We start from the raw sequence: 14,723 nt of genomic DNA, 5'->3' as shown, positions 1-14,723 counted from the left end.
TCTTCTACAAATGAGTCTGAAATGCACCCTAATTGCAAAAATTTAACAAAATACTGAATTCATAAAATACTTTACAATGCATAAAATAAAGGTAATTGATGACCGGATTAAAATCAAGGAAGTTGATACATTACGTCCCAAAATGGCAGTACTAAATGATGATTATAAAGGCTGTAGACTCTTGTGTGTCCACGTATGAATGATACCAGTGAAGACTGAGAAATAAGAGGCACATGTCAGACACAGCTTTTTCCACTTTTAAAATCCACTATTTCAACATCTTTCTTCACATCTCGCTCTCCTTCCTTCTCTTGACCCCTACTTCAAGTCCTTTTCTCTTTTCTCAGCAGCAATTCGTATTCACTGCTTTGGACTGGGGCTCCTCCAGGTTGGCTCTGTCAGATTCTAAAGAGAAAGATACCAAGAACATCAATAAAGAGTACTGCGACAAGTCCAGTCTGAGAGATGAGCAACTGACAACATATTTATTCCCAAAGCTAAAAAAAAAATAGTCTATTATTTTCCTCTCTATGTATTGCCCTCCATCTACACTCTCTGACCCAAACCCCTCTGTTGTCCTTTGAGTTGTCTCTTACTGATGCTGTCTCCTCCTCCTATTCTAGTGGAGGTGATCCCTCTCTCCATGTCCTTCAGTATAGAGTCTTCAAAGGCCAGAGATGCCACCCGGAAGAAGAACCCCTGCACATTCTCCCCTACAACACAGTCACACCGATAGTGAGTGTCATTATCACATCATCAAAATATTTACAGTAACAAGACCAGCAGCTGCATTGATTGCAAATGACCCAGACATACACTACCGTTCAAAAGTTTGGGGTCACTTAGAAATGTCCTTGTTTTAGAAAGAAAAGCAATTTTTTTGTCCATTCAAATAACATCAAATTGATCAGAAATACAGTGTAGACATTGTTAATGTTGTAAATGGCTATTGTAGCTGGAAACTGCTGATTTTTAATGGAATATCTACATAGGCGTACAGAGGCCCATTATCAGCAACCATCAGTCCTGTGTTCCAATGGCACGTTGTGTTTGCTAATCCAAGTTTATCATTTTAAAAGCATTAGAAAACCCTTTTGCAAATATGTTAGCACAGCTGAAAACTGTTGTGCTGATTAAAGAAGCAATAAAACTGCCCTTCTTGAGACTAGTTGAGTATCTGGAGCATCAACAATTGTGGGTTCGATTACAGGCTCAAAATGGCCAGAAACAAATAACTTTCTTCTGAAACTCGTCAGTCTTTTCTTGTTCTGAGAAATGAAGGCTATTCCATGCGAAAAATTGCCAAGAAACTGAAAATCTCGTACAATGCTGTGTACTACTCCCTTCAAAGAACAGCGCAAACTGGCTCTAACCAGAATAGAAAGAGGAGTGGGAGGCCCCGGTGCACAACTGAGCAAGAGGACAAATACATTAGAGTGTCTAGTTTGAGCAACAGGCACCTCGCAGGTCCTCAACTGGCAGCTTCATTAAATAGTACCTGCAAAACACCAGTATCAACGTCAACAGTGAAGAGGCGACTCCGGGATGCTCTCCTTCTAGGCAGAGTTGCAAAGAAAAAGCCATATCTCAGACTGCCCATCTTAATCTTTTCTTTTTATTGGCCAGTCTGAGATATTGCTTTTTCTTTGCAACTCTGCCTAGAAGGTCAGCATCCCGGAGTCGCCTCTTCACTGTTGACGTTGAGACTGGTGTTTTGCGGGTACTATTTAATTAAGCTGCCAGTTGAAGACCTGTGAGGCGTCTGTTTCTCATGTATTTGTCCTCTTGCTCAGTTGTGCACTGGGGCCTCCCACTCCTTTTTCTATTCTGGTTAGAGCCAGTTTGCGCTGTTCTTTGAAGGGAGTAGTACACAGCGTTGTACGAGATCTTCAGTTTCTTGGCAATTTCTCGCATGGAATAGCCTTCATTTCTCAGAACAAGAATAGACTGACGAGTTTCAGAAGAAAGTTATTTGTTTCTGGCCATTTTGAGCCTGTAATCGAACCCACAATTGCTGATGTGTCACACCCTGGCTCTGGGACTCTATATGTTGAGCCAGGGTGTGTTCATTCTATGTGGTATATTTCTATGTTGGGGGTTCTAGTTCTTCTGTTTCTTTGTTGGCCTGAGTGACTCCCAATCAGAGGCAACGAGTGTCAGCTGTGGCTGGTTGTCTCTGATTGGGAGCCATATTTAAACTGTCTGTTTTCCCTTGGTGTTTGTGGGTTTTTGTTCCAGTTGGTCATTGTTACCTAGGACGTTACGAGTCGTTTTGTGTCGTGTGTGCACTTTAACTAATTAAAGTATGTTCGCTCAACACGCTGCGCCTTGGTCTATTCAATACGACGATCGTGACAGAAAAACCCACCATACCAGGACCAAGCAGCGTGTCCAGGAGCAGGCAGCTTGGACGTGGGAGCAGATTTTGGACGGGCAGGGGTCCTGGACCTGGGAGGAAATCCTGGCCGGGATGGATCGCCGGCCATGGAGTGAGACTGTAGAGAGGCGACGGAGAGAGGAGCAACGGCGTGATCAGGGTCGTCGTCGGACGGTCGAGAGGCAACCCCAAATAATTTTTAGGGGGGGGCACAGGGCATGGACGACGGGGCTGACGGAGGCAGAAAAGGGGCGTATTCAGAAGGCCACCAGGTTACGGGGGCCACTGGTCAAAGTAGAGCCAGTGGTGTGTGTCCCCAGTACGGTCCGGCCTGTTACGGCCCCTCGCACCAAATGGACGGTGTGCGTCGCCAGCCCGGTCCGGCCTGTCCCTGCTCCACGCACCAAGCCTACGGTGTGCGTCGCCAGCCCAGTCCGGCCTGTCCCTGCTCCACGCACCAAGCATACGGTGTGCGTCGCCAGCCCGATCCGGCCTGTCCCTGCTCCTCGCACCAAGCCTACGGTGTGCGTCGCCAGCCCGGTCCGGCCTGTCCCTGCTCCTCGCACCAAGCCTACGGTGTGCGTCGCCAGCCCGGTCCGGCCTGTCCCTGCTCCACGCACCAAGCCTACGGTGTGCGTCGCCAGCCCGGTCCGGCATGTCCCTGCTCCTCGCACCAAGCCTACGGTGTGCGTCGCCAGCCCGGTCCGGCCTGTCCCTGCTCCTCGCACCAAGCCTACGGTGTGAGTCGCCAGCCCGGTCCGGCCTGTCCCTGCTCCACGCACCAAGCCAGGGGTGCGCATCGTCAGCCCGGCCCGGCCTGTTCCTGCCACTCGCACCAAGCCAGGGGTGCGAGTCGTCAGCCTGGTCCGGCCCGTTCCTACTCCACGCACCAAGCCAGGGGTGCGAGTCGTCAGCCTGGTTCGGCCCGTTCCTACTCCACGCACCAAGCCAGGGGTGCGAGTCGTCAGCCCGGTCCGGCCCGTTCCGGCTCCACGCACCAAGCCAGGGGTGCGTGTCGTCAGTCCAGCACAACCCGTGCCTGGGTCACCGGTGCCTGGTAAGGTACCGGTCAACGGCTCCACTACGGAGCTGAAGCTAACCGCTCCTGCTACGTCCAGTTCAGCTCCAGCCAGCGGGGCCAGACCGGACCAGGGGCGCTATGGGGGGTTTATTGGAGGGTGGTGGGAAAGGCCGGAGCCAGAACCGCCGCCGAGGAGGAATGCCCACCCAGCCCTCCCCTGTTTTGTTCTAGTGGAGGCGCGGTCGCAGTCCGCGCCTTTAGGGGGGGGTACTGTCACACCCTGGCTCTGGGACTCTATATGTTGAGCCAGGGTGTGTTCATTCTATGTGGTATATTTCTATGTTGGGGGTTCTAGTTCTTCTGTTTCTTTGTTGGCCTGAGTGACTCCCAATCAGAGGCAACGAGTGTCAGCTGTGGCTGGTTGTCTCTGATTGGGAGCCATATTTAAACTGTCTGATTTCCCTTGGTGTTTGTGGGTTTTTGTTCCAGTTGGTCATTGTTACCTAGGACGTTACGAGTCGTTTTGTTGTTTTGTGTCGTGTGTGCACTTTAACTAATTAAAGTATGTTCGCTCAACACGCTGCGCCTTGGTCCTCCTCTATGTATGACGATCGTGACATGATGCTCCAGATACTCAACTAGTCTCAAGAAGGGCAGTTTTATTGCTTCTTTAATCAGCACAACAGTTTTCAGCTGTGCTAACATAATTGCAAAATGGTTTTCTAATGATCAATTAGCCTTTTAAAATGATAAACTTGGATTAGCAAACACAACGTGCCATTGGAACACAGGACTGATGGTTGCTGATAATGGGCCTCTGTACGCCTATGTAGATATTCCATTAAAAATCTGCCGTTTCCAGCTACAATAGCCATTTACAACATTTACAATGTCTACACTGTATCTCTGATCAATTTGATGTTATTTTAATGGACAAAAAAATTGCTTTTCTTTCGAAAACAAGAACATTTCTAAGTGACCCCAAACTTTTTAACTGTAGTGTAATTCCCACACTCCATATACAGTGAAACAGTTTAACCTCTGATTACACAATAAGCACATTGCACATCTGGAGCCATCTCTATGTAATTATCTTGTGGTCTCTAAAACCACAGCTATAATAATGTCAACATGAACATCACAATGAAGTCATGGTGTCATGTTATAATAGGGGTCTTTGCTCCGGTCTGTACCTGTCTTGGCCGAAACACACCAAAACTCAGCTTTCATTTCAGTTGCCATCTTGACGGCATCTCTCTCAGTCCTCTTGCGCTCCTCTGGAGCCTTGGGCACAGAGAGAGAAAAGATTCAGCAAAAGCATAGAAAGGAGCCAAAAGACAGAGCTAGCGTGATATGGTTCTTCATTACGGATATGACAAAAGCATATTATACACCTACAGTGGGGAGAACAAGTATTTGATACACTGCCGATTTTGCAGGTTTTCCTACTTACAAAGCATGTAGAGGTCTGTAATTTTTATCATAGGTACACTTCAACTGTGAGAGACGGAATCTAAAACAAAAATCCAGAAAATCACATTGTATGATTTTTAAGTAATTAATTTACATTTTATTGCACATCAGAAAAGCAGAACTATTACGGAGCCACTCCTTAGTTGCCCTGGCTGTGTGTTTCGGGTCGTTGTCATGCTGGAAGACCCAGACACGACCCATCTTCAATGCTCTTACTGAGGGAAGGAGGTTGTTGGCCAAGATCTCGAGATACATGGCCCCATCCATCCTCCCCTCAATATGGTGCAGTCGTCCTGTCCCCTTTGCAGAAAAGCATCCCCAAAGAATGATGTTTCCACCTCCATGCTTCACGGTTGGGATGGTGTTCTTGGGGTTGTACTCATCCATCTTCTTCCTCCAAACACGGCGAGTGGAGTGTAGACCAAAAAGCTCTATTTTTGTCTCATCAGACCACATGACCTTCTCCCATTCCTCCTCTGGATCATCCAGATGGTCATTGGCAAACTTCAGACGGGCCTGGACATGCGCTGGCTTGAGCAGGGGGACCTTGCGTGCGCTGCAGGATTTTAATCCATGACGGCATAGTGTGTTACTAATGGTTTTCTTTGAGACTGTGGTCCCAGCTCTCTTCAGGTCATTGACCAGGTCCTGCCGTGTAGTTCTGGGCTGATCCCTCACCTTCCTCATGATCATTGATGCCCCACGAGGTGAGATCTTGCATGGAGCCCCAGACCGAGGGTGATTGACCGTCATCTTGAACTTCTTCCATTTTCTAATAATTGCGCCAACAAGTTGTTGCCTTCTCACCAAGCTGCTTGCCTATTGTCCTGTAGCCCATCCCAGCCTTATGCAGGTCTACAATTTTATCCCTGATGTCCTTACACAGCTCTCTGGTCTTGGCCATTGTGGAGAGGTTGGAGTCTGTTTGATTGAGTGTGTGGACAGGTGTCTTTTATACAGGTAACGAGTTCAAACAGGTGCAGTTAATACAGGTAATGAGTGGAGAACAGGAGGGCTTCTTAAAGAAAAACTAACAGGTCTGTGAGAGCCGGAATTCTTACTGGTTGGTAGGTGATCAAATACTTATATCATGCAATAAAATGTAAATTAATTACTTAAAAATCATACAATGTGATTTTCTGGATTTTTGTTTTAGATTCCGTCTCTCACAGTTGAAGTGTACCTATGATAAAAAATTACAGACCTCTACATGCTTTGTAAGTAGGAAAACCTGCAAAATCGGCAGTGTATCAAATACTTGTTCTCCCCACTGTATGTGTGCCTATCTACAATATCTATTTACAGTAGCCTATCTATCTGTCAGGAACCATGTACATGTTTGTGCACTCACAAGAAGGTCACTCTTGGTTCCGACCAGGAAAACAGAACAGGAGCCAGGTTCATTCTCCCTCATGGCCTCATCTAACCACTGCCTGTGAGAGATAAAGAGACATTTCATTTGAGAGGACCTTTGATTGTTCTGATTTATCTTTGTGCTCGCTCTTGATTTTATAATCTATTAAATAAACCTACCATGTGTGCTCCAAGGTCTTAATGTCTGCCATGTCAAATACTGTGATTATCACTGTAATAAAAACACAGAGGCTTGGATACAGCAACAGTGAACTCCTCAGGGTTTCCATATTCTACAATGGCTGCGTTTACACAGGCAGCCCAATTCTGATCTTTTTTTCACTAATTGGTCTTTTGACCAATCACATCAGATCTTTTCACATCAGATCTTTTTCAGAGCTGATCTGATTGGTCAAAAGACCAATTAGAGGAAAAAATATCAGAATCGGGCTGCCTGTGTTAACGTAGCCAAAGGCATCTCACTGGCTGTCTCTGTCTTACCCTGAGCTCCTCTGTAGTATGCTGAAGCGATACATTTGAATTTTTCCTGGCCAGCTGTGTCCCAGCTATGTAGAGAAAGAGAAGGAAAAACAATCACCTTTGAATACAAGTAAAGAATCACAAGTCTCTAATCAAATAATAAAGCCAATAATCAAACTCAAACCAGAGCATGACCCTCACTCACATCTGAAGGGAGAATGGAGCTCCTGAGAGCTCAAACCTCTCAATCTCAAAGTCCACTCCTATCGTGGCCTTGTAGTCTCTGTCAAATACATCTTTGCAGAACCTGAAAGTGCAGCACAGAATATACAAACATGTTAGGAGGCTGTTTACCACCTAAAAGGAAGATGATATAGCAGCCAGGTCGCAAGCTGAATCCTTTACCGGTTGATTAGGCAGGTCTTGCCCACATTAAGGTCACCAACAACCACTGCTTTGGACATCTTCAGTCTGTCACATCTTCAAAGGAAATATTTAACAGCTAAATCCACAGTTGCTTTTCCAGATAAATCCAATACCAATCAATCAGTGAATCAGTCAATTCATCAATCAATTCATCTAACCAGGCAACTCACCCCTGATGCCTGTCAGATCTGTCTTTACAGGCAGCCTTAGCCTGAGCATCCCAGTCCTCCTTAATCTGCAGACAGGCCTGTGGAGTATAACACTGGAAACAACAGACATCACTCACTGATGTACAATCACACAGAAGAGTTTAAATGCATTGTTTGGTATCTGACATACTGAAAGCATTTTTACCAGTCTACGAAGTCTTGCTGTTCCAGTTATTCCTGCTGACATTACTGTTAAAGCTCTTCTCATATCCAGGCTTGAAAAATGTCACTCAAACTCCCCTGAACATTTAATTTAATCTACTTTTGAAAAGGCACCAAGAGACTGTGTGGGGAAAAGAGCTAAATCCTTGCGTATTAGGAATACAGTATGTCTGCCACATCCTCTGAAGCTTTTGCAGCCCTGGCAATTTACGTCTTCACTACTTATTTGATTTGATTTGACAATTTAAAATACATCAAATGTTACAGGCAATGGATACATATGCCAAAATTGTCAAGGATACATACAGTTGAGGTCGGAAGTTTACATACACTTAGGTTGGAGTTATTAAAAATTGTTTTTCAACCACTCCACAAATTTCTTGTTAACAAACTATAGTTTTGTCAAGTCGGTTAGGACATCTACTTTGTGCATGACACAAGTAATTTTTCCAACAATTGTTTACAGACAGATTATTTCACTTATAATGCACTGTATCACAATTCCAGTGGGTCAGAAAGTTTACATACACTAAATTGACTGTGCCTTTAAACAGCTTGGAAAATTCCAGAAAATTATGTCATGGCTTTAGAAGCTTCTGATAGGCTAATTGACATCATTTGAGTCAGTTGGAGGTGTACCTGTGGATGTATTTCAAGGCCTACCTTCAAACTCAGTGCCTCTTTGCTTGACATCATAGGAAAATCTAAATAAATCAGCCAAGACCTCAGAAAAAAATGTGTAGACCTCCACAAGTCTGGTTCATCCTTGGGAGCAATTTCCAAATGCCTGAAGGTACCACATTCATCTGTACAAACAATAGTACGCAAGTATAAACACCATGAGACCACGCAGCCGTCATACCGCTCAGGAAGGAGACGTGTTCTGTCTCCTAGAGATGAACGTACTTTGGTGCGAAAAGTGCAAATAAATCCCAGAACAACAGTAAAGGACCTTGTGAAGATGCTGGAGGAAACAGGTACAAAAGTATCTATATCCACAGTAAAACGAGTCCTATATCGACATAACCTGAAAGGCCACTCAGCAAGGAAGAAGCCACTGCTCCAAAACCGCCATAAAAAAGCCAGACTACGGTTTGCAACTGCACATGGGGACAAAGATAGTACTTTTTGGAGAAATGTCCTCTGGTCTGATGAAACAAAAATAGAACTGTTTGGCCATGATGACCATCGTTATGTTTGGAGGAAAAAGGTGAGGCTTGCAAGCCGAAGAACACCATCCCTACCGTGAAGCACGGGGGTGGCAGCATCATGCTGTGGGTGTGCTTTGCTGGTGGGACTGGTGCACTTCACAAAATAGATGGCATCATGAGGAAGGAAAATTATGTGGATATATTGAAGCAACATCTCAAGACATCAGTCAGGAAGTTAAAGCTTGGTCACAAATGGGTCTTCCAAATGGACAATGACCCCAAGCATACTTCCAAAGTTGTGGCAAAATGGCTTAAGGACAACAAAGTCAAGGTATTGGAGTGGCCATCACAAAGCCCTGACCTCAATCCTATAGAACATTTGTGGGCAGAACTGAAAAAGCGTGTGCGAGCAAGGAGGCCTACAAACCTGACTCAGTTAAACCAGCTCTGTCAGGAGGAATGGTCCAAAATTCACCCAACTTATTGTGGGAAGCTTGTGGAAGCTACCCGAAACGTTTGACCCAAGTTAAACAAAAAGGCAATGCTACCAAATACTAATTGAGTGTATGTAAACTTCTGACCCACTTGGAATGTGATGAAAGAAATAAAAGCTGAAATAAATCATTCTCTCTACTATTATTCTGACATTTCACCTTCTTAAAATAAAGTGGTGATCCTAACTGACCTAAGACAGGGAATGTTTACTAGGATTAAATGTCAGGAATTGTGAAAAACTGAGTTTAAATGTATTTGGCTAAGGTGTATGTAAACTTCCGACTTCAACTGTATACAAAAAAGTCAAGAGACTTGTTTCTATTGTGGTTCTCTATTATCTACTCAGAATCATGTGCTGAGCAAGTAGAGTTTAGGTGTCACTGCATGTTGTGAGCCTAAATAGCAGCAGCTGACGGAGAGACCTCCTTGGGTACGGTAGGTTACTAGACAACATTAACATTAACTTTATTAGCGCTGTTTTCTGAAATAGCCAGCCCTGTGATTCCACACACTCAATCAGACATCTGTAAGCCCCTGTGTGGATGTCACACGGTTTCAATAACTAGGAGCTCATCAACCACTTACTCTTGCCCTCTCCATTCCAACCTGTTTTGAAAGACAGCACTTGTGACTTTTAACAACTGTATACCAGAGCCACTAAAAAGTTATTGTAGCTTTGAGTTGATCCAGATGGCCAGATGGCTGTGTTCAGGTACCTTTGGGAACTTGGATATGACCCGGTCTCTGCTCACAGGTGGTGGGAAGTGCATCATCCCGTTCCTCATCTCCTGCATTATGGTAAGGCTGTGTGGTGGTCCACCTGTGAACGAGAATCGTGGCCATGACCAGTGCAATGTACTGATTAGCTATATTAATTCCCATGCCATAAGTGTGCAGATTCCCGTGAAGGGTACACCCCCTTCTCTAAAACACTGCAGTATACACATCAATAACCATACTGCAGTATTTTAGAGAAGGGGGTTCACATTCATTATTATGTAGGCAATGTAGGGCAGTGCACAAATTAGGCTACATCGGCCTAAGGTTTAAACTCCAGTGTCCATATAATTAGATAGGCTACAAAAAGCTCTGAAAATGACTCAACGGTAACATTTCTCAGATGAACAAAAACAGTATGTTCAGCGACAGTGATAATAAAAAACATTATGAAGTGTGGAGAATCTAGACTTGTGTTGTGCAAGTACTGCGGTGGAAACTAGCCATGATCACTGTCTACTCTTATATATTATAGAACACAAAGTGACAACGCTACAATATAGCAAGTCGCAATGAAAGGTCACCATTTTGTCAATGAAAGTATCCGCAACATAGTACCGTGTACCTTGAAATGAAGAATGATGTGTAAACTACTCACGGATTCTTGTCAACTGTTCCGTTGTTGCTGCTAAAAAATCGTTCACTTCAATCTCGAGCTGCATGCATCAGGTCTAGCCCGCATCTCCATGACAACTACCTTTCCGTGCCCCACGGGGATATTTGTCATGTGATAAAAGCATGGCAGCAAGGCACAAACGCGTAAATTCAACGATTTTTTGGCTATTAAGATGTCACATATATCGAGTTGAATGTGGACATTCTAACAAACAACATGTTTTGGATGTTCCAGTAGCTAGAATCATGTAGAATTCTAAATGACGTTAGGTCTATGCGGGTATTCTGTATCTGCTCCTGTGCATACAAGGGCCGTGTGCAACTATCTGCAGTCTATTCCATCTATTCGCATTTATGAGAAATCCTGGCAAGAACAGTAAAGAAACTGAAGTATGCGTTTGATTTTGTTGCTAGTATTATGCACTTTCTGTAGCAAGAATAGTGGTCCATCTCTTTCTTCCCCCTCTTCTCTCGTCAGTATTGTTGAACACACAAGCTCTCAAAAGGATACAGAGAAAAATGTAATTGATTGCCCTGGACCTCCAGGTGACTGCAGATTAAACTGTCTGTGTGATGGCAGTGAATAAGACCAATCATTAAAATGATCCATAGCTCTGAGAGGTTTAATTTCCCTCTCTCATTAAGAATTTATTGGCTATAGAGAGTCGCTCATCAGCTGGAAGTGTCTCAGTGGGGAGACATGTAGAGGCCACTCACTGCTAAGCACTGTTTCTGAGTGGGCACAGGTAGGCAATTATCTGGCTGGTGGTGGGTGGGCAATGTTACATACATTTATAAAATAATATCCCACCTCAGACAGGTGTCTTCTCAGTATGCTGTGATTCCTTCACTGCTGCAAGTTCCATTCTCACCAAGGTGAGGCAGCAGAGTTCTAGATACAGAGCCACCCATGTATACTGCTGGCTGTCATGCAAAACAGGTTTGATTTTACCCCACTTACTACTTACATTATCCTCCTATCTTATCATTATAAAGGATTGTCCAACTGTCAAGTAGGTTCCAGGCCTGGAGCCTTAACAGGATCTGTGCCAAAGTTTTGTCAGTGCCAACTATTGTCCTCTTTATGTCCACTAACCCAAATGCATGTGAGATAACAGCTCCTTCTCACCCAAGGTGGAAAACATCACTGATCAATAATGATGGACTGTAAGGCAGTGTATGAGGCCTAATTGCACCCCTCACCTCCCTAACATTAATGCTATCCTGTTGCAAAGCAATATGGGCCTATCAGTGATAGAGACAGGTGGCAGATTTTTTACATTTACATTTACATAATTTAGCAGGCGCTCTTATCAAGAGCGACATACAAATTGGTGCATTCAACTTATGATAGCCAGTGGGACAACCACTTTTCTTCTTTTTTTTTTTTTATGGGGGGGGGGGGGGGGGGTAGAAGGATTACTTTATACTATTCCAGGTATTCCTTAAAGAGGTAGGGTTTCAAGTGTCTCCGGAAGGTGGTCAGTGACTCCGCTGTCCTGGCGTCGTGGGGGAGCTTATTCCACCATTGGGGTGCCAGAGCAGCGATAGGCACTTTAGTAGAGGACCATATCACACTGTCTGGAAGATGACTTTTTAATAGACATTCATATGTCCTCTCTGACTTTCAGAATAGAACTTGGGCCTGTTATTGTGTTTGTTTCATGAAAATGTTGTGCATGTTCAACCCTTCTGTTGGTAAAGGGCATTTTCAGTCATCTTCTATTACTACTGCACTTGAGAAAATTAACTGTGATCATTTGAGCTCAGAGTCTTTTGAGGTGTCTGTCATAAGCTGCAAATTGCTCAAAAATCTATAAATCCAGTTGTGATCCCATGGAGTTACAACAACAAGATACAAAGCAAATAGAGATAAAGCCATTTGCTTTACACTTGAGCACACAATGCATTTCAACACCAGTAGATGCCTTAACAGCATTTATGGTGGAAACACAGCATGCTCCAGAAACATTGCTCTATACTCTCAATGTTATAATTCCTAACAATTTGTGAGTGCATAACTTGTTTCCATGTATGGCTGCTCGCTTTGTTCCGCATTGTTTCCACTTTACCCACAAACAACATTGTGAACATTCACACTATAGATGGTCAATCTGCTGTGGACACCACAGTGGTTCTTTCCTTTGCCATGGGATCTACTGTAAGACATATTTTGATTAAAATTATATTTCCTTGATGGATGGATGATTGAGAACATTGACGGTCCTGTCTGTTTGTTCTCCATACGCTTTCAATTATACACGCATAACCAGCTCTCCTCTCATCCAGTAACTCAAATGTTTTCTGTAGAGGAGAGTGGGGTAAATTGAGCCAAAGGGATAAGTTGAGCCACCCTTGTTTCCAGGAAACCATAACAAAAATTCATAATTTGACCAAATGTTTAGGAAGAAGTCATAATTTCATGGAGTCTGTGAAGGAAGAAACCACATGGAAAAAGTGGTAAGCAAGTTAGGTAATAAAACAAACAGATTTCCACCAAGTCAAATTATTTTATTGTGTTGGGGTCTGTTTAAGCTTCAATATGAGGTCCTGAACCTAGAATGGAAGTACATCCTTGTAGTTGTGTGGGCTAATATAGTCAAAATGTTTGCCTTGGTGTGGCCAAAGTTTGAGCCAATAGCAATTTGAGCAAATTGAAGTGTTTTCTTCCCAGGCATTATCGCTGGGATATGAGGTAACAGCAAGGCCTGGCCTATGTTAAAAGTGTAAACAAAAAAGTACAAAGTCTTTGTTAGGTGTTAAGCCTGTGTTAAATATGTTTAAAAATGCTTAAAAGACAAAACAGCAATTGTGATTGTGTTGAATTGTGTTTGGGAAATAAAGATAGACATGGTTTTAAAAAGGTAGGAGCGTTGCTGCACAGCTATTTTCAGGTCTCTCCAGAGATTTTAAATCGGGTTCAAGTCCAGGCTCTGGCTGGGCCAATCAAGGACATTTAAAGACTTGTCCTGAAGCCACTCCTGCATTGTCTTGGCTGTATGTTTAGGGTTGTTGTCCTGTTGGAATGTCAACCTTCGCCCTCGTTCTGGAGCAGGTTTTCATCAAGGATCTCTCTGTACTTTGCTCCGTTTATCTTTCCCTCGATCCTGACTCATCTCCCAGTCACTGCCGCTGAAAAACATCCCCACAGCATGATGCTCCCACCACCATGCTTCACCGTAGGGATGGTGGCAGGTTTCCTCCAGACGTGACGCTTGGCATTAAGGCCAAAGAGTTCAATCTTGGTTTCATCAGACCAGATAATCTTGTTTCTCATGGTCTGAGAGTCTTTAGGTGCCTTTTGGCAAACTCCAAGCGGGCTGTCATGTGCCTTTTACTGAGGAGTGGCTTCCATCTGGCCACTCTTACCATAAAGGCCTGATTGGTGGAGTGCTGCAGAGATGGTTGTCCTTCTGAATGGTTCTCCCATCTCCACAGAGGAACTCTGGAGCTCTGTCAGAGTGACCATCAGGTTCTTGGTCACCTCCCTGACCAAGGCCCTTCTCCCCCGATTGCTCAGTTTGGCCGGGCAGCCAGCTCTAGGAAGAGTCTTGGTGGTTCCAAACTTCTTCCATTTAAGAATGATGGAGGCCACTGTGTTCTTGGGGACCTTCAATGCTGCAGAATTTTTTGCGTACCCTTTCCCAGATCTGTGCCTTGACATAATCCTGTCTTGGAGCTCTACAGACAATTCCTTCGACCTCATGGCTTGGTTTTTGCTCTGACATGCACTGTCAACTGTGGGACCTTATATAGACAGGTGCGTGCCTTTCCAAATCATGTCCAATCAATTGAATTTACCACAGGTGGACTCCAATCAAGTTGTGGAAACAGGATGCACCAGAGCTCAATTTCGAGTCTCATAGCAAAGGGTCTGAATACTTATGTAAATAAGGTATTTCAGTTTTTTATTTTTAATACATTTCCTAAAATGTCTAACAACCTGTTTTCACTTTTCATTATGGGGTATTGTGTGTAGATTGCTGAGGATTTGTATTTATTTAATCCATTTTAGAATAAGGCTGTAACGTACAAAATGCGGAAAAAGTCAAGGGGTCTGAATACTTTCCGAAGGCAGATATCTTTGTTAGAATGAATACTATATTTCCCTTGACAGTGTGATGCTGAATGTTAAAATGGCTCAATTTACCCCACTCTCGCCTAGTCTCTTATTCAGTCAGTAT

At 44.1% G+C, this 14,723-nt stretch overlaps 1 protein-coding gene across 1 annotated transcript; it reads right to left on the bottom strand.

Moving 5' to 3' along the window:
- Positions 1–343: 343 nt before the first annotated feature.
- On the bottom strand, positions 344–9,941 carry rab36 (RAB36, member RAS oncogene family; the record flags this gene model as incomplete). The annotated part of the gene is made up of 10 exons (XM_084159444.1): positions 344–405; positions 597–713; positions 4,592–4,682; positions 6,223–6,304; positions 6,405–6,456; positions 6,726–6,790; positions 6,910–7,011; positions 7,110–7,184; positions 7,301–7,392; positions 9,864–9,941. The coding sequence occupies 10 exons, from the start codon at positions 9,939–9,941 to the stop codon at positions 344–346; spliced, it is 816 nt and encodes a 271-aa protein (XP_084015570.1).
- Positions 9,942–14,723: the final 4,782 nt, after the last annotated feature.

Source organism: Coregonus lavaretus (assembly GCF_964263955.1).
Source record: "Coregonus lavaretus genome assembly, chromosome: 4".
NCBI lineage: Eukaryota > Metazoa > Chordata > Actinopteri > Salmoniformes > Salmonidae > Coregonus > Coregonus lavaretus.
Note: the sequence above shows the minus strand (reverse complement) of the source record. Positions and strands in the feature narration are given on the sequence as shown.